At 43.6% G+C, this 22698-nt stretch overlaps 1 protein-coding gene across 2 annotated transcripts in view; it reads left to right on the forward strand.

Moving 5' to 3' along the window:
• Positions 1-22698, forward strand: part of ISM1 (isthmin 1) — a 73436-nt gene that overhangs the window by 29348 nt on the left and 21390 nt on the right. For both annotated transcript variants that reach the window (XM_042931636.1, XM_042931635.1), the window contains exon 2: positions 17669-17908. In XM_042931636.1, the coding sequence (XP_042787570.1) occupies positions 17669-17908 (240 nt within the window). The remainder of the gene's footprint in view (positions 1-17668; positions 17909-22698) is intronic.

Consider the following 22698-nt stretch of genomic DNA (forward strand, 5'->3'; position numbering starts at 1 on the left):
ACATGTTGAGTAAATGAATAAAGGTCCTGAAGCTCATCTGCCCACACACCATTCAAAATGAATCCCAGATAAGTTCAGCTCTTAAATATTTGAGGTGATTTAGGGTGGAGTGTGGGTTAAGTTCTGGGTCTACTATGCATCCAATTTACCCACTGTCTCTTCCTGAGAATGAGATGATTTTATAACCTCTTCCTAGGTCACTTTTAATATTCATGACATGCAACCTTCCAGCTTAGGACTACTGATCACTTTGTATTTTCCATAAGTCAGGAATGCATACCTGGGGTATGCTGCATCTCAGGTTTCCCTGTCTCTCCCTGCGATGCCTTAATTATCCAGAGATGGGTCAATCCAGTTCTTTGCCAGCAATGCCACAGGGGCGTCTTTCACCTGTACTTAATGCCCAGTACTTGTTCTCTCATTCTGACGCTGAAGGCTTCTACTACTCACTCCTTGCCTTCATCCCACCTCACCCCCTCCTACAGACACCAAATCCTGGCAGTAGATAAGTCAGCTTCCATTGTAAAAATGTTTATGGAGACTGTCAGTTCTTAACCTTAAAACTGAACCATGCTGTTTGTATTTTTCCAAGTGATGGCGAGTGTGAAGGACTAAGGAAAATGGAGCGTGAAGAGATCAAACATGCATCGTGGAATCTTTGTTAAAGACCTGGGATGGGAGAAATTCCCTTGGGGAGGGCAGAATTCCGGGGAACGTGATCTTCTATTAGTTGGGATCCAGGCCTGAGATCCTGGCCAGGGAGGGAGGGGAGAGAACCAGAAGTGGTGTGTGGGAGGGAGGGATCATGAAATGCTTTTTTTTTTGTCTTTGGAAAGGCAAGAAACTTACTTCCTTTGGTCAGGGAATGAGCAGATCCACTTGTAACAAACTACATTCTGACCTTATAGAGCCTGCTTTCAAAAGTCAGTATGTTGAAAGACATTTGTAAGTTTGTGTCATGTACCTTGTTGGAGAAGTTTCTGCAAACTCTGTGCCTTTCTCTAGACCACTGGGGAAGGTGAGCATTTGGACCTCTCAGTGGCTGACTACCCAGCATTTGGTTAAAAATGGATTTTTCTTTAACTCCAAGCCAGTCTTTCCATCTGCAGACTTGGGGAGTGAATGGGGGAGTTTGAGCTGAAGCAAATAAATGTCATTTTCACAGAATGAGGTATAAATTTGCTGGAGGAGAGTGGAGCTCTGGTTGCTACATGAGCCCTATCCAGTCAGGGCCTGTGTGGGTTGTCTCAGGTTGGACTCATCCATCAGGCTTCTGTTCCCAGAAGGCGTCCCTGGAAGGTTAAGGAGCAAGTGTGAAGGGGAGCTGTTGAAGGACTCCTCCTCAGGGGTGTTTCCCTGTGGAATGGGGCACATTTGGTTCTGATGGTAAGGTCTGTAGATATGCTGGGAACAGATTGATATTGCTTCTCCAACTTCATACCTGTGTCATTCTTTCATCTCCTGGAAAGCTGCAGCTTTGATGGCGGACACTTTGGGGTTTATCCTTGTGATGGGTTTGTAGGGAGCTCTCAGGCTTGAAGAGGAGCCATCTCCAAACCATGGTAATAGGCACTTGGCATTTGGGGTGCCTGAAGGAAACTCTTGGTCCAATTGTCTCCTCTGTCTCCTGCCTTCTTTCTTCCCTTGTCTCTCATATACTGATGGATAATTTCTCTCTGGCCTTCCTGAGGCCCTCCTCATGGGCCTTGTTTAATTTGCCAGCCCTCTGAGCTAGGAAAGTTTATCCCGTAGCCAGTCAGGGCCCAAGCCTGTCCCTCCCCATGGCCCAGAGTGGCTTATTCGGAGACAGATACACTGTGAAGGGGATGTCAGTTAGAAACCCGTTGCTGTTCCATTTGGGACACTAGCTACCTAAATGAGCAGGACGAGGCTAGAAGACATTGATGCTGGGGATAAGTGGGAAGCGAGCCAAGTCTTATAGTATAGCCTCCATCTTTGAGGTTCTACCTTTTCACCTAGTTCCTAATGTCACCTGACTCAGCGGCACCTTCCTTCACCCAGGGACCCAAGAGTTGAGGAGCTCTGCCCTTGGTGTCCTCATTGCGGGGAAGGGGGGAGTCCCTGAGGAGTGGGTGACTGCTCAGAGGGTCTCCCCGTGCTGGACTGGATGCCTTGGGGCTCATTTGCTATTTACCTGGTTACATTTCCCTCAGTTTACCATTTGAGAGCCCTTCATTTCCTGAAAATCTTTCCCTTTGCTAAAGTGACCCTCAGAATAATAGCTCCTTAGCTACTACTCAGCCACCTGTTCCTCATATTCTCCTGGGTAAAGCCAAGGATCTCAGATGTTAGCCTGCCTCCGACTTCCTGGAAGGTCTGGTTAAAACACAAGCTGCCAGGCCCCACCCCAGAGACTGATTCTGCAGGACAGGGCCTGAGAGTCAGGATTTTTCAAGTTAACAGGTGATGCTGATGCTGCTGGACTGGCGGCCACACTTTGAGAACAAGTAGGTTCAGGTGATACTTCAGCTTATTAACACTTTCCATGAGCTTGGTGAACACATGTATACACTTATGTATCCACACTTATAAATGTGTATATGTAAAGAAATATGTATGTAGACATACATATAGAATATATTTGGATTCTTATGTGACACTGAAGAGAAGCAAGTAGATTCAGAAAATGTTTAGAATCTAAACTGAATGTAAGAGAACAAAATACCTGGGCTCCTACCCCTCATCTCCTTCAGAGTCTCCCTTCTGTCCTTGCTTCCCAAGTGCCTGCTGCCCCATGTTGCCCCACCAAGGCTTCTGCTTGGTGCACTTACTCAGTGTTGAATGGTGAATGAGTCACACACAGGTGGCTGTCTGCATTGGAGCCTCCAATGCTGTCTCTACATTCTCTCTCTGGGTGGAGTAAAGCCGGGCACTACTCATGACATCACTGGGAGGCGGGTGCCATGTCATGTTGGACAGAAATTGGGGTCACCTCACCAGTGGAGACCAGGCCAGAAACTGAGGCAGGGAGGACTTTCCCCACCTCTGCCAGAGCCTCTGTTCATCTCCCCACATCCCAGGATCCTAACATCAGGGAGGCAGGGTGATTCAGCTGTGCCTATGCCTCTGGAGCTTTGAAATCCTATTCATTCATTCACCCATCTGTCCTTCCATCTATTTATTTAGAGGGTATTTAGCACCTAGTTGTGAAGCACACAATTCGGTAGGAAGAACATCAGACTGGGAGTCGGGAATCCTGCATTCTGGGCCCCAGCCCAGAAACTCTCTCCATGTGCCACCTCCTCCCAAAGATCTCCGGGATCATGTTCCATCAACATGAGGAGCCGGATCCCCACTTTGTGCCCTGCTCTTGCCAGACAGGTCTGTTGTGACTATTCTCAGGACTAGCTATGTCTTAATAGGGGATCGTGGAGATGAAAATGGCTTTAAAATTCAAAAGACTAAAGCACTGACCACTCCCTCTGTCCTGAAGGGTAGGCATCTTTGGAAGGGCTGCCCATTGGTCATCTAGGTTGGTTCTCTCTCTCTGTCCTGATCCTTCCCTTTACACTGGGGTGGTTAACATTCTTCCCGGTGGCTTTGGCCAACACAGGCTGCCATCTCTTGTCTCCACTGTCCAGCATTAACACCTACAGCCCCTGCCCATCAGCCGGATTCACAGTCACAGTCAGCCCCAGCTAGACTCTTTATGAGCTGAGTGACTTTCATAACATTCTCAATTCAGCATTGTCATCTGTATGGTGGAGATGATGTAATTGTACCCACCCAGTGGGGAACTTGGGGAGGCACTGAGTTGATGCACGATGAGTGTTGGGACAAGGCTAGTACAGAGAAGACATTTCTGAAAAGGTGGTGGAGATGGAGGTGTGGTTACAACTAGGGAAGATAGGAGCTGAGCCTGAGGGGGCAGGGAAACGTTCAAGATCAAAGGTTAACAATATACCCGTGAGTACTAGAAAGACTAATGAGAAAAGGGAATAATAAAAAAGATGTGTGTTTACCACAGAGATGCTCCCCATTCTACAGGTGGAGCCCCTCTTTTTTCAAAAGGTGTGTTTCCCTCTGCCCTTTATTGTTCAGAAAATAGCAGTAGTAGAGAAGCTTGGCATCTTTAAGTAATATCTGTGATCTTGCCAATTGCCATTTCTCTAGGATTCCTTTTCTGTTTTCTCTTGTGTTTTTGGTAGTTGGGTAAGTTCTCATCTAAGTAACATGCATACCAAAGGGAGCACAGATCATAAGCACACAGCTCAATCAATTTTCACAAAGTGAATGCACTGTGTGACCAGCTCCCAGACCAGGAAAAGAGCATGGTCAGTGCCCCAGAGCCCAGTCAAGAACTCCCTGCAGGTCACTAGCATGCCCCGGACACCGCTGTCCTAACTTCTAACAGCACTGTTAGTTTTGCTGGCTTTTAAACTTTGTATAAATAGAATCATATGCTTTATGTTCTTTGGTATCTGCTTGCTTTGTTCACTATCATGTTTGTGAGATTCTTCGATGTTCTTGGGTGTGGTTGTAGTTTGCTCATTGCTCTATAGGGTTTCATTCTGTGACTATTTTATGCAGGCATCTTACTTAAACATTTTACTGTGGATGCCTGGCCATTTGGGCCGCTGCCACTTCCAAAGTTCACCCCAAATTTAGCAGGCGTGAGGATGAATGTGATGGCACCAAATGCTAATATCGAAAGCAACACATGTTTGAGGACTGGCTCTTTGTGACCTGTTTTGTCTGTTCTTTGCCTCATCTGGTCCCCTGAATAGCGGTCACAATGCTTGAATGAAGTACTATGTGCCATTCATTCTTATTTCATCTCCTCTCTCAATAGATAGGTAGAATTTACATTTATAAATATATACATTTAAGTATATACTTTTTTTTAGCAGAGGGGAGTCCTAGATTCATTTTCCTAGGAAAACTCATACTAGCCCAATCTTTCTCAACTTGTACAGTGTGACTATATTTATATGCGATATATGTTTATAAATATGTTTATAAATATATATCGCATATAAATATACACTATATAAATAATATGTAAAATATATTTATAAACACAAATTATATATAATATGTAGGTAAATATATATTATATTATATAAAATATAATAAATAATAAATATTATAATTTTAATAATTTTATAATTTATAATAAATAATAATAATTTAATAATACTAATTTATAATTTATAATATATTATAATTATAATATAATAAATAATAAAATGCTATTATAAATATAAATATATTTATAAATATATATTATATGTATATTAATGTATACGGTCAGACTGCACAAGTCAAGAAGCATTGGACTAGAATGAGTCTTCCTAAGAAAATGGGTCCAGGACTTCCCCACCAAACAAAATGGGGGAAAAGAGTGGAAGAATAAATCAACAGTGTGCTTCAGGGCAGTGTTTGCAAGCCAGTCCTCTTGGAACAGCTACCCCTCATTACCCCTGGGCAGGAGCTGCAGTTGGGGGAGGACGGGGCTTCAAGGGGCTGCAGACCCTCTTACTCTAAAGAGTAAGTACCCTCTTAGTCCAGGGGAGAAGTTAGGACCATGGGGCACAGCGGGAGGAACAGGGCTGTGGAGCCTACTTACTAGCTAGGGGCTTCTCTGACTCCACTTTCCCATCCATGGAATAGGGGTACTCATGGCTACGTCAAATGGACGTTGTAAAGATTAGATTTAATATCCAGTGCCTGGCACGAGTGCTCATGTGGTTTTCCCAGACATGAGCTATGTGCCCTATATCTTCTGTTTCTCTGTCTAGACCCAACCTTTGCCCTTCTGCATCCTAGCTTATCTCTTGGGTGCTTGATCTGTGTGTATTACTTCGACAGGCTCCCTTGCTCTCAGGCAGCAGGTGAGAGGAAGAGGAGAGGGAAGTTGCAATATTGAGTAAGCCCCGTATGTCCCCCCACACACAACTCTCTCTCTCACTTTTGGCAATGGAGACCTCCCTCTTTCCTTGTCTCTTCAGGCCTGGGGGAATAAGATTTCCCTGGCTTTAGTGGCCCTGGGCACTGCAGTGTCTTCAGTGGTTTCCAGCCTCTTTGCTCAGACATGTGTTAATTGTTCCTTTATTAAGCTTTCCTTGCTCATCTAGGACCTCAGTGCCATCCATTTCCTGCCCAGAATCAAACCAATACATCCTAATACCATGGTGTTTATGCTGGGGAGAGTAGTAAACCTATAAGCATGTTCTTGGCTGCAAACCCTCACTTGATGACCACTCGCAGAAAGACAGCCTCTGAAAACCTGTTGTTCTCTTTTCTTGAACCTTAACGAACTGAATGATTTCTAGCGGGAGAATTATCTTTGCGGAGAACAACGCTGGGGGTTGCTTTGTTTCTCTAGGGTCAGAGTAGGAAACGGTATGGGTACAGGGAGGTAATAAAATGGTTGAAAGTAATGAGGGTGCCCACCCGATCTGGCACATGACCTACTGTTAACATTAACTAATTAATGAGAGAACTAAGATGTTAATGCCAGAACAGAGGATTTGAGGAACACATATTTAAAACATTACTTAAGGGGCACCTGGGTGGCTCTGTCGGTTTAGCGTACGACTTCGGCTCAGGTCATGATCTCATGGTTTGTAGATTCAAGCCCCACGTCAGACTCTGTGCTGACAGCTCAGAGCCTGGAGCCTGCTTCAGATTCTGTGTTTCCCTCTTTCTCTGCCCCTCCCCTGCTTGCTCTCTCTCTCTCTCTCTCTCTCTGTCTCTCAAAAATAAATAACATTAAAAAAACCCAAAACATTACTTAAGAAAATCATGAGGATGTAAACTTGTAAGTTAGAAATAAAACTGGTTAATGTCCTATAAGGCAATAAAACAGTAAACTTTCAGTTATTGTCTCTCTCTCTCTTTTTTTGCTAGTTTTATTGATATACAGTTGACATATAGCATTGTATAAGTTTAAAGTATACAACAATCATTTGATGGATGTATATATTATGAAATGATCACCACAGTGTTTGGTTAATAGCCATCACCTCACAGAGTTACAATTTTTTTTTCTTATGATGACAATTTTTAATGAGTTAATATTCTACCAGGCCAAAAAACAAATTGGATTTCTACAAGATCAAAATGTACAAGTTACTGTGTAACTTTTAGTCTGGGCTCTCATCAATAGTCAATAATAAGTGAAACAAAGTTACCTTCTCCTAGAGTTAAATAATCTTTACAGGCCTGTCACACTGTGCCCTGGAATGAACTGATTGACTCGCAGACATCCTCTTCCTTTATTTCCAAGTTTGGGATAATTTGTCTTTAACAAGCGATGTGCTATTGACCTGTCTCACCCGCAGCAGAGCACCTGGCACAAAGTGCGTGCCCAGGAGGGTGTTTGTTGAGTGAATCCACGAAAAGAACAAACACCCCAACCATTTATAGAGAAGGGTTAGCCAGACTAAGCCAAGGGATCACAATCACATGTTCTGCCAGCTTTCCAAATAGGGATCAAACAGTTTCCCTGGAGAACAGAACAGCAGTCCAAATAAGAACAATCTGTATAGGCAGGTGGGCAAGGGAGCCACTCCTGGTGGTGCACAGCTTTCTCTTCACCTCAGGCTGCATTTGGTCTATGATAGCTCTATAATTGTTTTATAGTGTCAGTAGGGGTTCCCTAGTAAATGGGCATTGCTAGTTTCTGGCAGCCTACGGAGCTGTACAGGTGCATCATGAAAGTGCAAGGGGAGAATTGTTAAATCTCAAGTTGAATCTTTGAAAAACTGGCAATAGAGCTGTTAACAAAGCAGCACATGTAATTGACGGAAGCAGTAGGCAGAGGGTGGTTTTCCGACAGATTTTACCCAGCTTTGAGTTAGCAGGTGGAGAAGGCGAAGGTGTTCTAATAATTGAAATCGTAGTTATATTTTTATGTATTTAGAACCATTGGATTTTTTGTTTAATCTTCCCACCTTTAATTTGAAGCATTTGATATAATATTCTTTTTGCATTGTTGGAAAATATTTTCTCCAGGACAAGTGTCTCTCAAGGACTCCATTGCTAGGATGTCAGAACTGGATAGATGGAGAAGTTCTTTGCAGTTCCCACCCCACTTCACCATGCCCATTTTACAGAAGAAATCACTGAGGCCCTGAATCTGTTAGCTTTTGCTATATAACAAATCACTCTGAATTCATTAGCTTAAACTGACAAACACTGATTATTTTTCACAATTCTATGGGTCGTCTTAGTGGCTTTTCTACTCTGGGTTGACTCAGCTAGGGCTGGATGGTCTTAGGATGGTCTCCATTTGAGTGGCTAGTCATTGGCTGGCTACTTGTCTGGGGTGAATTATCTGTGTTCCACATGCCTCTCATCATCCAACAGATTAGCCCAGGCCTCTTCCACACAGTGGTCTTGGGATTACAAAGCACAACAAAAATAGACAAGCCCCAATACATAAGTACTTTTCTCTGCTTTGGCCATTCATTGGCCAAAGTAAATCACGTGGCCAAACAGAATGACAGTGTTGGAAGCCACTACCCAAGGTATGGATGTTTAGAGTATTTGTAGACATTTTTGCAAACCACAGACAAACAGGTACAGAAACCTGCCTAAGTTTACAAAACTAGGTAGGGACAATGGTAGGACATAAAACCAGGCCTTATACCTCCTGGCCCAGGCACCTTCCACAATACCATGAGCCCTTTTCCAGGATTTCCAGGCCAAGGTCCAATTCCTTTAAAACCTATTCCTTTAAATAAATTAAATATTAAATTTATTTATATATAAATTTATTTATATTTTTATATTTTATTTATACTTCTTATATTTTATTTATATTATTTATAAATTTATTAAATTAAATAAATTTAAATTCCTTTAAAACCTATTTTAGAGGGGTTGCCTGGGTGGCTCAGTCGGTTAAGCATCTGACTTCAGCTCAGGTCATGATCTCACGGTCTGTGGGTTTGAGCCCTGCATCGGGCTCGTTGCTGACAGCTCAGAGCCTGGAGCCTGCTTCAGATTCTGTGTCTCCCTCTCTCTCTGCTCCTCCCCCACTCATGCTCTATCTCTCTCTGTCTCTCAAAAATAAATAAACATTAAAAAAAATTTTTTAATTAATAAAATCTATTTTAGAGGTACTTGGAGCAGAGATTTGTGGTAGGTTTCAAGGAAGGATCTTGACTTTGAGTGTTGAGAGAAGTCCATCTTCGTGATTAAAATAATAAACTGGGCAAGGGTCTCCAGGGTCACCCCCACCCCCAGGTCAGCCGCTGAACTCTGTCCTCCAATGCTCTTTAGTTCTGTCAACAGCAGAACACCAGCCTTGACCTGGGCCTTGGGAGCCTCCCCCCATTTCATGTGGGGAGACACTGAATCCCTGCAGCGATGTTAGCTTCCTGGGACTCCTTGTCCTGTTTGACAACAGCCCTCTCTTGTCAAGGGCTGGCTTAGATAGTTGGGCCATTTAGGTACATTAACAATTTGGTGCTTCTTCAAATTGGGTCCTGGAAGATGGGTCTTGGATAGTTGCCACTCTTTCTTTACTACAGATGGAGAAAGCACAACTTGAAAAACCCTCAGTAATCCAGACTCATTAAGTATTTTGCTCAAAATTTGACATGGAGGGGAGGCTAAGTTCCAAGTGGCCCAAGGGCCCCCTGGTGGCCACCACTGGCCTGTTCTTTACAGCCTTGAGATTCAGACAGCCCTCTCAGCAGACAAAAACCTCCCCTGAGCTTACTCTTGAGGAGGGTTTGTCTCACACCAAAAGGGACTTACCAAAGTGTGCCTTCTAGGCAGGTCCACCATTCCCCCTGAGAATGGTTTTGGAAAATACAATTTCTCCATCCCCTACATTTGCAGAGATGTTTTAGATGATGGGTGAAGGTTTTTTTTTGTTTTGTTTTGTTTTGTTTTGTTTTTTGTTTTGTTTTGTTTTTTTGGCCAAATTGGCTTCCTCCCATTGCTTCTTACATGTTTTCTTAGACTTGAAAGAAAAATTTGTATTTCATTTCTGTTCATTCTTTAGCTTAACAGGACATAAAGGAAATGGGCCCTGGATAGTTCCCACTCTGTTTTCTTTGCCAGCAGTGGAGAAAGCACAACTTGAAAAATCACCAATAACATGCACATTTTCAAGATCAAAGCTGTTTACAGAAGTATCTGAGACAAGCCAGTGGGGTGTTGACTTCCATTTTGTCAGCCAGCCCCCAGAGCCTTCAATTAAGAAAGAATCACAGGGGTGGGTGGCCCACAGTAGTGGCCCCTTCCCCATGGAGCCAGCTCCCTGCTCAAGTGCAGCCAGTTGACCATTCTTCATGTCTTCTAAAGCCTCGCCTGGGATCATAAGCAGGGTCATTCCCAAGCCCTAAAATAAACATTCTTGTGATACATTCTGCCACTGTAACAAAAGATTCCTCAGCTATTAGTCAGGCTTTCAACAGAAGCCTCCATTCCCAACCAAGATGCAACACTCCTGGGTTCTTGAAACATGATGTGCCCATGTCACTAGTTCCCAGGGTTGTCTTCAAGCTTCCACAGCAAAGATGGAAGCATATCTCTAGCCATTTCCCCTCTGCCAGGAATTGGCATTTTCTGCTTGCTGTAAAATAAAACTGTTGATATTCTCTCTGTTCCTGCTGGCTGAAGGTGCGTGATTGCCATCACACACTGAACAAAGAGAGAACAGAGGGTGGCCAGCCCTGTCCTCCATATATTCACCAGTGCAGGGTTCTCCCCATGGGTCCTGGTTACTTCTTTCCAGTAGTTCACAGGACAAGCCTCCATCACCCCCTGCTTCCATGGCTATAGTGGTCTCTGTGCTTATCTTCCTGAGCCCTACGAGCAAGTGCACCCCCCTGAGATAGCCGATTTTACTGCCTGAAACTCATTTTGTTTATTCTGGTTTTCTCTTCCTAGAAGCGCCTGCTCTCCGATCATGTGTAAAGATAATCAGGGTGCCCTTTCATTCTTTCATCTCCCCAAACAGGGAAATTTTGCTCTTCCCTTTGAAATACCACCAATGGCATTCTTGAACTTATTTTTAGATGCGTGGAAGTGTTCCAGACAAAAATCGATGCCTAGCACAGATAAAGCTCTGAGTGTGTTTATCGTGGGTAGAAGAAAAACGGAGTGTTTTAATGTGAAAGGAGAATGGCCATATGCCTGGGTGCAGCATGGCTTCCTTTAATCTGGAAAAAGGAAACAAGCATTGTCGATAATAATATGCAGATGTCCAGCCCCAAATGAGGACATATTGCTAATTAGCTATATTGTTAGTATGTTTTAAGGAGAGAGGCTGCAGTGACATTAATTATAATCTCTGTTGTTTGTTGTTCAAAGTCTATGAGACCAAAAGCATTGCTAATAATATCTTCTTTAATATCTTCAATAGAAGATTCCTAGATTGTTTTTTTTTTCTTTAGAATCCCACATAAAAGCCCCATTAGGGGTAATGAGGCCTGTAGCCTGAGCCTAATTAAAATGAAATCTAACTAGGCCCGTAGCCATCATTATCATCAACTAGTACTTATTGGGTGCCCCCTGAGCTCGTGGAATTGGAGGGTGTGGGCTTCGCGATTGCAGATATACTTGTTCATTGCCCTCCAGAAATTTGCCATCCCGTCTGCCTCCAAGAAGCCTGCCTGGTTGTGTTAATCTGGGAATAGTTACCACAGCCTTTTAAAAAATAAATAAATAAATAATAAATAAATAAGGCACTAAAACTCTCTTAGCCAGCCACCAGTTTGTGCCTCTTCTGGAGGTTCTGGAAATGGTCAGATAAACCCTTTTATTCACATACCAGCCTTTGGTGGATGTTTGCAGAATAGGGCAGGTGGCTATTTGCAGATTGGGACAATGATGCTTAGCATGCTTTTTCCAAAGGTGGACCCACCACTCATTTCCACACCTTGATTGCCTCCCCTTGAGCTTACCACCCTATCCTCTCCAAAGAACCTCTCCCTCTTCCTGTGCCAAATGTCCAGCTGGAAACTCTAAACATTGTGACCACTTTGACCTTGATGTGGCTGTGGCAACCCACCTTGGTCACAAGGATGGCCAGAATGAGCAGCTCTGGCCAGGCAGTGGCTGGAAACAGTGGTTGGGCCAGTGATGTCCTGGGAAGAAAGGACACAAATGAGAAAGTGTCTGGGCTTAGCATCTTAGAAACTGTCCCCAATCTACCAATGAGAGACTTTTTTCTTCTCTGTTCATCTTTCCCAGGGGCACTGAGGATCATCTGCTAAGAGCAGGGAGGAGGGAGGAGATACTAGAACCACATAGCTTTAGAAGCCTCCAAATGACCCAGAAAATGCCACCAGGGAAGCGGTGGCCTGTTGGAAAAGTCACAACATGACCTGAGCCGAAGTCAGATGCTCAACCGACTGAGCCACCCAGGCGCCCCAGAGAGGACACTATTAACCACTAAAAGCTTCCTCATTTTCTGCCACATCAAAGTATCCCAAACTCACCTATACTTCCTGGCCCAAACTCTGGAATCAGCCATTTGCCCAAGGAGCTCTGGTTTCTTTTATTGAGGACAAACTCCTTAAAATTTAATGATAGGACTTTAGGACAAATTGAAGGAAATATTACATTACACAGTGAGTAATACGTTTGAGAAATTTAATATATAGATGCTGAGACAATGAGCAGATTCTATAAATGTGTGGAGAAGGGTACAGATGGCAGATTTGGAATAGGCTATTAGGAAAGTTAGCTGGTATCAGTAGCCTGGCTGCCACTGTGAAGTTCACCATGATGACTCACTAAATGCCCTGTCGGTACCTCTATCAGCTGGGGATGGTGTTCAGTTGCACAGAACAGAGTGCCCAACTTCGAGTCACTTAACTGAACTGGGCTGTTCCCTTCTCATTGGTAGTCACAGCTCTAAAATTAGAGTCACAACAGGGAACGTTGTTACTGGTGCTGCAGCATTGTCAATGTCAACATTAATGCTCGTGGTAGTGGTAAAAGAAGTTCAGAGGCCACCAATCCAGGACTGGTATGATGGCTCTACCATGACTTCAGGGACCCAGGCTCCCCTATCTTTCCATTCAGCCACCTTTATTATTTTTTTTAATATAATTTATTGTCAAATTGCCTAGCATACAGTGTATACAGTGTAGTCTTGGTTTTGGGGGGTAGATTCCTATGGTTCATCGCTCACATATAACACCCAGTACTCATCCCAACGAGTGCCCTCATCAATGCCCATCACCCACTTTCCCCTCTCCCCCACCTCCTATCAACCCTCAGTTTGTTCTCTGTATCCAAGAATCTCTTGTGGTTTGCCTTCCTCCTTCTCTGTTCATAACTATTTTTTCCCCTTCCCTTCCACCATGGTCTTCTGTTAAGTTTCTCAAGTTCCACATGTGAGTGAAAACATATGATATCTGTCTTCTCCGACCGACTTATTTCACTTAGCATACTACCTTCCAGTTCCATCCACATTGCTGCAAATGGCATGATCTCATTCTTTCTCATTGCCAAGTAGTGTTCCATTGTATATATAAACCACATCTTCTTTATCCATTCATCAGTTGATGGACATTTAGGCTCTTTTCATAACTTGGCTATTGTTGAAAGCCCATTCAGCCACCTTTAGAGACTAGCCTTCGACTTCATGCCTGCCAGCAGCCTCATTTTACTCAAAGCACTTGTGTCCACATTCTAGGCAAGAGAAAGGAGAAGACAGAAAAGCAAATGGTAAACTGACTGCCTCCCACTCAGCAGTCTCATCCAGCACCTTCCACTTACACCTCATTGGGTAGAACTGTATCACACAGTTACTTCTAGCGGATGCTGGGAAATGTAGTTTTATCCAGGAACATTGCCGCCTGAAACAAATACTGAAAAAACCCATATATTTATAGATATAGATACAGATATAGACATATAGATATAGATATAGATATAGATATAGATATAGATGATATAGATATAGGTAGGTAGAATTAGGCAAATTGCAATATTTGCCACAATACTGCTCTCTGAGGCAAAATATATGGCTCCCATTTTATTATTTTATCAGTGTTAACATTTTATGATTACTTTGTTTTCTATTTTAGGTAAGAATCGTTATAAAATAACAGAGGGACAGGAGCTATGCACAAAGATGAGGAATGTCAAGCAGAAGCTATATAATTTGGCCGCTATAGATCACCTGCCTCAGCTGTTGAACAGTGAATGTGTATGAACCATATAATAGCATTAGTTCTTCTGTTCCTCTTTTTATTGGTAATCCCAGCTCTTAAATTACAGTTTCAGAGAGAACAATGCTATTGGAGCGGCAACACTGATTGAAGATCAGCTCAAAGACACATTGTGGGTAAAGAAATATTTTCTCAAACTAAGCAGACCTCTTCATGTCATGTGAGTTTAGGCAAAATGAATCCCGCAGCACCTTGGAAAGTATGGTGACATTTTCCTTTCTCAGTTCCTGGACTTTCCCAAGCTAATACCTTCACAAAAAGTTGTTTGCTTTTCTGAGTAAAACAAACTATTTAACATCTTTATTTTGAGATCCACCCTTCCTGAGAATCTTCACTTTGCTAGAATAACTTAAGGGGACACTCAGTGGGTGAGCTCATTGTTATAGATGGAGTGATGGCCATCAACCCAGACCTCTGGTGGAGCCTCTGCAAGGAAGATGTGCAGTGTGCTCCTAAGACAAGAGGAAGAAAAGGCTTTCTCCTGCACTGCTGGCAGATCCTGTCTGCTGCCTCCCACCCCAGATGCAAAAATCTAGATTTCCAAAATAATGGCCACTCCCAAATCTTGTTATTGATTGAATAGAGTGGAGTTTCATTTTATAGGAGGTGTTGTAAGACAACCTTCCCCAGGGCTTCCAGTTTCTGGAAATTTGGGAGCTTGCCCATTGCAGGGAGCCAAGGTTTCCAGTTAAATATGTTTTGATAAAGACACAAGGATAATTCAGATATTCAGGGATTGTGATTGGTGTTTCTTTATTACTTACAATCTTCCAAATGCTTTACAAACACTGAACTTGTTTGGGGGGTGGGCAGGGGGATTGGGAAAAGATGGAGAAATGCCACAATTGTGTGCAGAACTCAAGCCAAAACATACTCTAGCCCCAATCTATTCCCGGCAGAGGAGCTTGTGGCCTGAGCTGGCCAGCCGATTGCCCTAACTCTAAACTTCTCTTTTTTTCTCATGTGTAGACAACAACCCAACTGAGTTGTCTTAACCATCCTGCTGGGACAGCATGGGACTGTTTTACATGGAGGATCATTGAGCCATGGAATGTTTAATGGGTTTCTTGTTTCGTGGCTAAATCAGGATCACTCTGTGGTGGTGTATCTCCTACCAAGAAAATTCCAGACTCAGAGCAAGAAACCATTCAGATTCAGTCCTTGGTTCTTCAGCCATCTAAGCAAAATGCCAAACAGCCTTTCCTATCTCTTCCTCTAAAATGTGAGTTTTAGGAGTAGAAAGTGTACTTCATCACAGGGTAAAGGAAAGAGAGCTCCATTTTTAACCCAGTTAAGCAGTTATGTCCCAGTGACTACAATGAAGTTAGGGCTGGATTCGCAAGTGATTCCGGAAGCAATTGGCAAGCAAATCTTGGTCCCCTCTGAGACTTATACTCACAAATCCGCTGCAAGAAATTCTCCATGAGAATCCAACTGTGTTCCCTAACACTGTTGCAGAAGTTTTAGGGTTGGGGATCCCGGAAGAAGAGCAAGGGAACAATGATAAAGAACTCATATTGAGGGAAGACTTAGCATGCTTCTCTCTCTCTCTCTCTCTCTTTCTGTCTCTCTCTCTCTCTCTCTCTCCCCCCCTTCCCTCCCTTCCCCTCCCCTCCCCCACCCCCCTCTCCATGTGCTGGGCTCAGTCTCAGCATAATACATTTGGCCCTCATTGCACTGAGCAATGCTTGGGTATGCCAGGGCAACTCCCTTTGCAAGGATGTGCCAGGAGACAAAAACCATGGCAGAGAGGTGGCTGGAAAGGTGAACAAAGACACAGCCCTTGGCCACATTTCTTGAGCAAAAAGGGAGGGCAAGCAAAAACATGATGAGGAGCAGCCAGCTTCCCCGCTCTGTAACTCTATAACTGCAGGTTTTAAGGAGACAGAAGACAGGCTGTCTCAGAATTGCGCTTGGCCTCTTGGAACATTCACAAAGGTGGTCCCTGCACCAACAAGTTTATTCCTCATACCCATTCCTGTTTAAAGAGATACAGGAAAAATCCATTCCCTCAGGTTAGCTCTCTAAGAAGATATTTATCTGCTGCATGTGTTCCATCCCCTGGCCATTCTTGACCTTTGGTACTCAGAGTCAGGAGTGTTTTGATACCAGATGTAACCCTTTGGCTGGGTCAAAGGCACTGCGGTGGGGGCAGGGAGTGCGTGTGGAGACAGTGTGCTGGAATATACACTCCAAAACCCCAGAACATGCCCAAGAATAACAAAAGCATTAACCACTGACCCAAACGCTGGTGAAATTCTATCTCTACATCTCCCTTCACCAGTAAACATGAAAATGCCATCCCTGACGGGATGGAGGAAACCTCCGGTGAGAAGTCCAGGGAGAATGAGAGGAGAAGAAGGGCTGGTTTAGGAAAGAAGTCCAACAACTTCTACACCCTTCAATCACTAGAAAAATTTCCCCCAAAAGACAACAAAATAGAGACATTTTTTTACTAGCTGAGAGAAACAACAGACTTGCACTTTTCTTTGCAGAATAAAGACATTAAATTTCAAAGTGCCTTCTTGTCACTTTTCTTTTTCTATCCCTGTCTCTTCCTCCTCATCGCATGCCATCTTCCCTCCCTCACTCCATACCAGCCTCATTGGCCTTCTTTCTGTCTCTCACATGGGCCAAGTTCATCCCCAGCTCAGGACTGTCTTACTTACTGTTTCCTCTTTGAGAATGTTCCTTCCCCAGATTGTTGCAGGTGTTCAAGTCTCACCTTCCCAAGGAGGTTTTCTCCAGAAACCCATCGAATGTTGTCCCTGGCCACTATCATGTTCTCCTTCCTTCTTACCAGTCACCACCCTCTGATCTGATCTGTCATAGTAGTTGTACATATTAAAAGAATAGGGCCTATGTCTTGTTCATGGCTCTATCTCCTGTGCCTAGCATGTGGTTGACACTTGTTGACTGGATGGATGGATACATGGTTGCATGGATGGATAGGATGGGGAAACGCATAGGTGGATGGGTGGAGAGATGGATCGATGGATGGATCAATGGATGGATATATTCAATGATTTGACTCAAGTATTTTATCCAGTTTGGTCAGATCTTTTGTTCCATGGCCTGCACAGACGAAATGAGCTCTGGACACTGGGGCTATAACTAATGCCAGAGTGGTTAATTAATTGAAGCTGTGAGAAAGAAACCATAATTTGATTGCAGTTCTGAATGAACACCTCCTCTCCTTCAAAATAGCACTTTTGTGTTGATGTGCTTCAATGGAATATATAGCCCTCAGAATATATAGCCCTCATTAGCCCTCAGAAAATTCCCAGGTAGCAGCCTGGGAAATGTTTCTTGATGATTTGGCGTTTTGAAGATGGAGTAAATAAACCAGGGGGAATGAAAATGAGTTGGAAATGCCATCCTGGTTTAATTCCAGCCACTGGAATTGTCTTTGCTCCGGAACTTAATGGACTGTTAAGGCTGGTATTTTTAAATCATGTGCCTCATATTCATTTATTCATTTGCTTGTCTGTTTGTTTTAGAATAACCTCCACGTGGAAACTGACTCTGCATCAGAAACCAGCTTTTCTCTCTCCAAAGAAGCACCAGGGGAGCATCTGGACCACCAGGCTGCACACCAACCCTTCCCCAGACAGCGATTCCGGCAAGACGCTGGGCACCCTTCCCTACAAAGAGATGGCCCCAGGTCCTTTCTCCTTGATCTACCAAACTTTCCAGATCTTTCCAAAGCTGATATAAATGGGCAGAATCCAAATATCCAGGTAATGCTAGAGGGTTGAAAGGTGGAAGAAAATGAAACAATCTGTCTCTTTGTGTCTTGACCTGATTCCAAAGCAACCACTGCCTTACCTCATTTTCCTCCTTAGCCCCTAATGAATCCTATTTATGATCATTTTATCTCTATGAGAACAGTGTTGTATTTCATCTACGTAACACCCTTGATTGTGAGAGGAACCATTATTTCATGAACCACTAAAAAAAGAAAACACCAATGACTACAATACATCCTGATTTCAGAGCTGTTGAATTGTAAAAACAAAACAAAATAAGATGCCCTGAAATTGATGAAATATGGTAGCTCTAGAAAAGGGCCCATCTAACACGTGGTTGCACTAGACAAATTATAGTAGGATTTCAAAAGTACTCAGGAAGGCCCTCTCACAAATGCCTCTTGGCTTGCCTTGGACACCAGCAACCCCCTCAGGAGGTGACAACACTTCAGTTGCTCTAAAATGTAAATGACTGATTTTTAAAAATGGATAAAAGAAAAGGAGGGGAGAACAGAAGTTCCTGGGAGAGAGATGAATCAGTACCACTAAGATGGGATGGGAAGAAGCTGAAGAGAATGGCAGGTTAGGGAAAAGGGTACCTGGGATTAAAAATAACTCATCTACACTGAAATAGAATGCTTTACAAAGCAAATGTTGATATGATTTGACTCTTCCAACACTCTCATGAAGGAGCTGAAGCACACATCATTTTCCATTATCAATAATGCAACAGGTACTCAGTAAGTTCCTATTTGGTTTGCCCAAGGTCATATGTCTAGTAAACAGTGGTTGCAGCTCAAATGTAGACTCTTGGGCTCCCAGAAGTACTCACCCTACAAATCCATGTTTCATAGACAAACTCCTAATTTTGAATTTTGCTTGTAATTCCTTCTGTGTCTTCCCAAAGATGGTAGCCATGATAACCAAGGAAGGCTCACCCACCCCTGGCAACCTAGTGCCTGTTGTAGCTCCTGTCCTCATTTGCCTGCTTCCATACTTTCAAGCTTTGTTCTCAATTCTTTTCATTTGGGGGAAGGGCAGCAATCTTGTATTCTTCCTATCTGCTTCAAATTCCAATTAGCTTACATGGCAGCAAGTTCCTGAACTTGACCTCATAGCTATTGATCCTTAATTTACTACCATTCTGTGCATGACACCACTTTAGATCAGATTTCCTTGGTCAGAGTTGTTTTGCTCATCATACCAGTGTCATAGTGGCTAAGAAATGTCACGGAGAATACACCTCCATTAGAATGTTGACCAGCCCCTACTGTGTATAAAGTGCTGTGTTAGGTTATGGGAAATTAAGAAATGTAAGACCTTCTCCCTCCAGGAAATGACATGCATATGAAGGTCGCAGCTACCACTTAAGACAGTGCCAAAGGGATCATGGAGACAGAGGCGAGAGAAAAAAAAAAATGCTATGTTCCATTGTGAACAGGTCTGCATAGATGGGAAGAAATAGGGCAGGATAATGTTGAGGGTCTAGAAGTGAACAGTGCTTTGGAGGTAATTCTTTGACAACTCATACACAGAAATCACATCATGCACCTCTTAACATTTCCAATGAGTCTTGTATTGTTCTAATTGATTAATTAGAAAAACAGGCCTTTTGCTCCACTCCTCTCTCTCCAGGAAGTGGCTGCATGGCTCTCTGCTAAAGAACAGAGGATCTTCTTGAGGGAGGTGCAGATTGGCAAAAAAGGTGCAGACATCTCCTTACTGTTGCTCAACAGTGCTCCCCATCAGGCCTTTCTCTACAGGAAGTGATTTCTTCCTTTTTTATAGAATTTATGGTTTCAGGACCAGACTACCTTCACTCCAGGGGAGGTTAGGCCATGCTCCAAACAATTTTAGGTTTGTTGTGGCTCACCTTTTTATTCCCCCAGAGTGGGAAATGTACTATAGGGCTTAATGCTGAGGATTGAGCTATTAATGTAATAGATTTAAGAGTTTCTTAGGTAAGCCTACAAGAAAAGACCCAGATGCAGGCGAACTGAAGGCTACAGGGAAAGCGTCCTCTCACTGGAAGGTTACTAAGTGCATGGGGCTCTACCTAAGAACCAAATTTGGGGCAACACTTTCAAGTTCCCCCCTCCTTCTCTCCCAGATAAATCCATCAGTCTGGAAATCCCCAGACCTCACTTGGGCCTTTTTAAAACATGAACCTAAATGTCAGGGAAGAATAGTGGTTGAGATCCTTAGACCTGGGAAACCCAGATTACTTTTTCAAAAAGAAGGTCAGGGCAACCGCGAAGTGCATGATGGATCTGTGCATGAGGTCAATAGAACACCCAAGGTTACAATTCATTTTAAATCATCCTCAACTGTGTTGTTTGGCTGGATAGGAAGGAGAGAATGCTCTGGAACAGTTCCACTTAGCTTCCTGAGGTGAGGGGCTGCTGGAGTTGGTGGATGTGGAGAGAACTAGAATGAACCAAGGAGCAAAGAATAAATGGAGGTGAGTTATGAAAAGGCCAAACACCAGATTCTGGCAAAGCTTCTGGCACTTTCATAAAATGCAGCTTCCCTGTGTACTGTCAGAAAGGAATGACAGCAGAGATGGAAATTATTTGTTCTTGTGTCCTCTCAGACCCCAAGCCACCTGTTTACATAGACTTACAACAGGTGGAAAGAAACAATCAGTGCTTTGTTTTCACTCTGTCTTACCACCACCCCAGCTCAAGAACAAAAAGTTCTCCTTCAGGTGCTGCTTCTGAAAGGAATGCTTTAGAGCACAGGGTGGAAAGAGGCCAGGGCTGCTCTTTCAGGACCTCATACCTTTCTGAGTTGCCCTTTGGACAGCAAAGATCACCGTAACTCCCAAGAACATAGGTCTCCCCAAAGCTGTAAATATCAGGGCAGAATGAATTAAAAATTTAATGGTACTCTAGCCCAGATACTTGTAGAGTCCAAAGCCCATGAAGATTAAGCTACTACCACTTTTCTGTCCACTGCCTGAATGGGCCACTCCACTTCTGCTTTGTGCAATCCCTGTGTCTGTTAGCCTTCCTCAGGCAGTAGAAAGGGGTGAGCAGCCTATGTTTTGTTGATCTGATGACCTGTTGGCCTGACAGAAAAGAAAATTGAGCCGTGTTTCTGGCCTCTTCTTTCTGGAAGACCACAAGGGTCACTCAGAAAGATTTCAAAGAAAGAACGAAGCAGCTGCCATCCCTGAGCGCCCCATCCTAGGTCTGCGTGTGAGTACACTAGCACACATGCTCATACACACTCTCACACACACAGACACACACAGTGCCATCCCCTGCAGCCCCATGCACCACTGCACTTGAGTAAACCAGTGCCCTGGTGGTCCTTTAAAAATGAGGTGCTTTCTAAAAGGGGGTGATGGTTTCTGTGCTGGCAGCCCTTGCCCCTTCCTTAAGAGCACTGCCCTTTTGTTGAAATGCACTGGTTTGACACGAGGCGGTTCAGCCAAGCAGACATCCAGGCCCACTGATCACCCAGGCCGTCAAAGCATTTTGTCTCTCTGGGGAGGAGAGTGAAGAAGGTGAAGGGCGCATCAGTGGGTCAGCTTCCGCTGCTAGGGCCCCTGGCCTTGTCTTCCCCCCTCCCCTGGCAACCTGCCCTTCACCCCCACACCTAGTTGTCCTGCTCTGAAGCCGGGGAGCTGAACAGGAATTTGATACCCTCTCTCTGAACAGCCCCCCCACCCAATCCATCCAGTGTCTGGAAGAGTTTCCCACGCTCCAGGACTGGGGTCTGCTGTCCCTCTTGCCAAATAGCCCACACCTTTGCAAAGTGATATTGCTGAGCCTGTGCAAGCCTGTCACATCCCTCTTGGACCTCTTAACTTTTAGGAAGGGAAATCCTTTAAAAAGCCTGGATTTTTGGAGCTTTTTTCACCCCACCTCCACCCCACCCCTCCAAGCCAGGTGGGACTGGTTTAGGGCTGTGGAAGTGAGTGGGAAAAAGAAAAGACAACAATGTACAAATTAGAAAGAAAGAGCCTCAAACTCCTGAACACAATCTCCATATTAAATTTGAAACAATTCTAGAAGTTGGGTTTTGTTAAAAATAAATAAATAAATCATTCAGAAAGAAAGGAAATTCCCCCAGGACAAGTTAGACTTGAACTTTAGTATTGTTGGCTGGGTTTTTTGGTCTGCAGCTGATGGTCAGATAGCAAAGACAAAAGTCTCTAAAATAAACTCATTACTAGTCTTACTGCATCACTTCATTACCATAGTAGCTATTCACAAACAAATACTTCTCTTTTCTGGATCAAGCCGAAATTAGTATTCGTTTCAACCAATATACTTATTTCTTTTTTCCAATTGAGGGAGACTTAAAATAGTCACCCAATTCTTTTTTTTTTTTTTTACTTGCAGACTTATTTACATGGTCATAGGCCTCTTGAGTGCCTTAAGATACAACCAGATGAGTTGGGCAGGGCTACTACTTTTGATTTCCCCTCCTCCTTTTTCTCTAAAATACTTTTGGAATGGCAGGTCTGACTGAGGAAGAAACAAGAAATTCTGTGCCCAAGACATGGGCCCACACAGCTATGTGGACAAGCCTATATTGTTAAGATTCTCATGGGAGCATGTTGTCCAGAACACTGAGCTGCATTGGATCAGGCATCACCATTGAATCTACCAGGCTTGGTCTCTATGTTTTCCTGCAGGTGACTTGACCTCTCTATGCCTCAGTGTCCTTATCTATAAAATGAGCGTGATAATATTACCCATGAGTACCTCTGTAGTACAATACTGAACAAAAGAAGGTTTGTTGTGGGAATTAAATGAGATCATCCACGT

The sequence above is a fragment of the Panthera leo genome, chromosome A3 (genome assembly GCF_018350215.1).
Source record: "Panthera leo isolate Ple1 chromosome A3, P.leo_Ple1_pat1.1, whole genome shotgun sequence".
NCBI lineage: Eukaryota > Metazoa > Chordata > Mammalia > Carnivora > Felidae > Panthera > Panthera leo.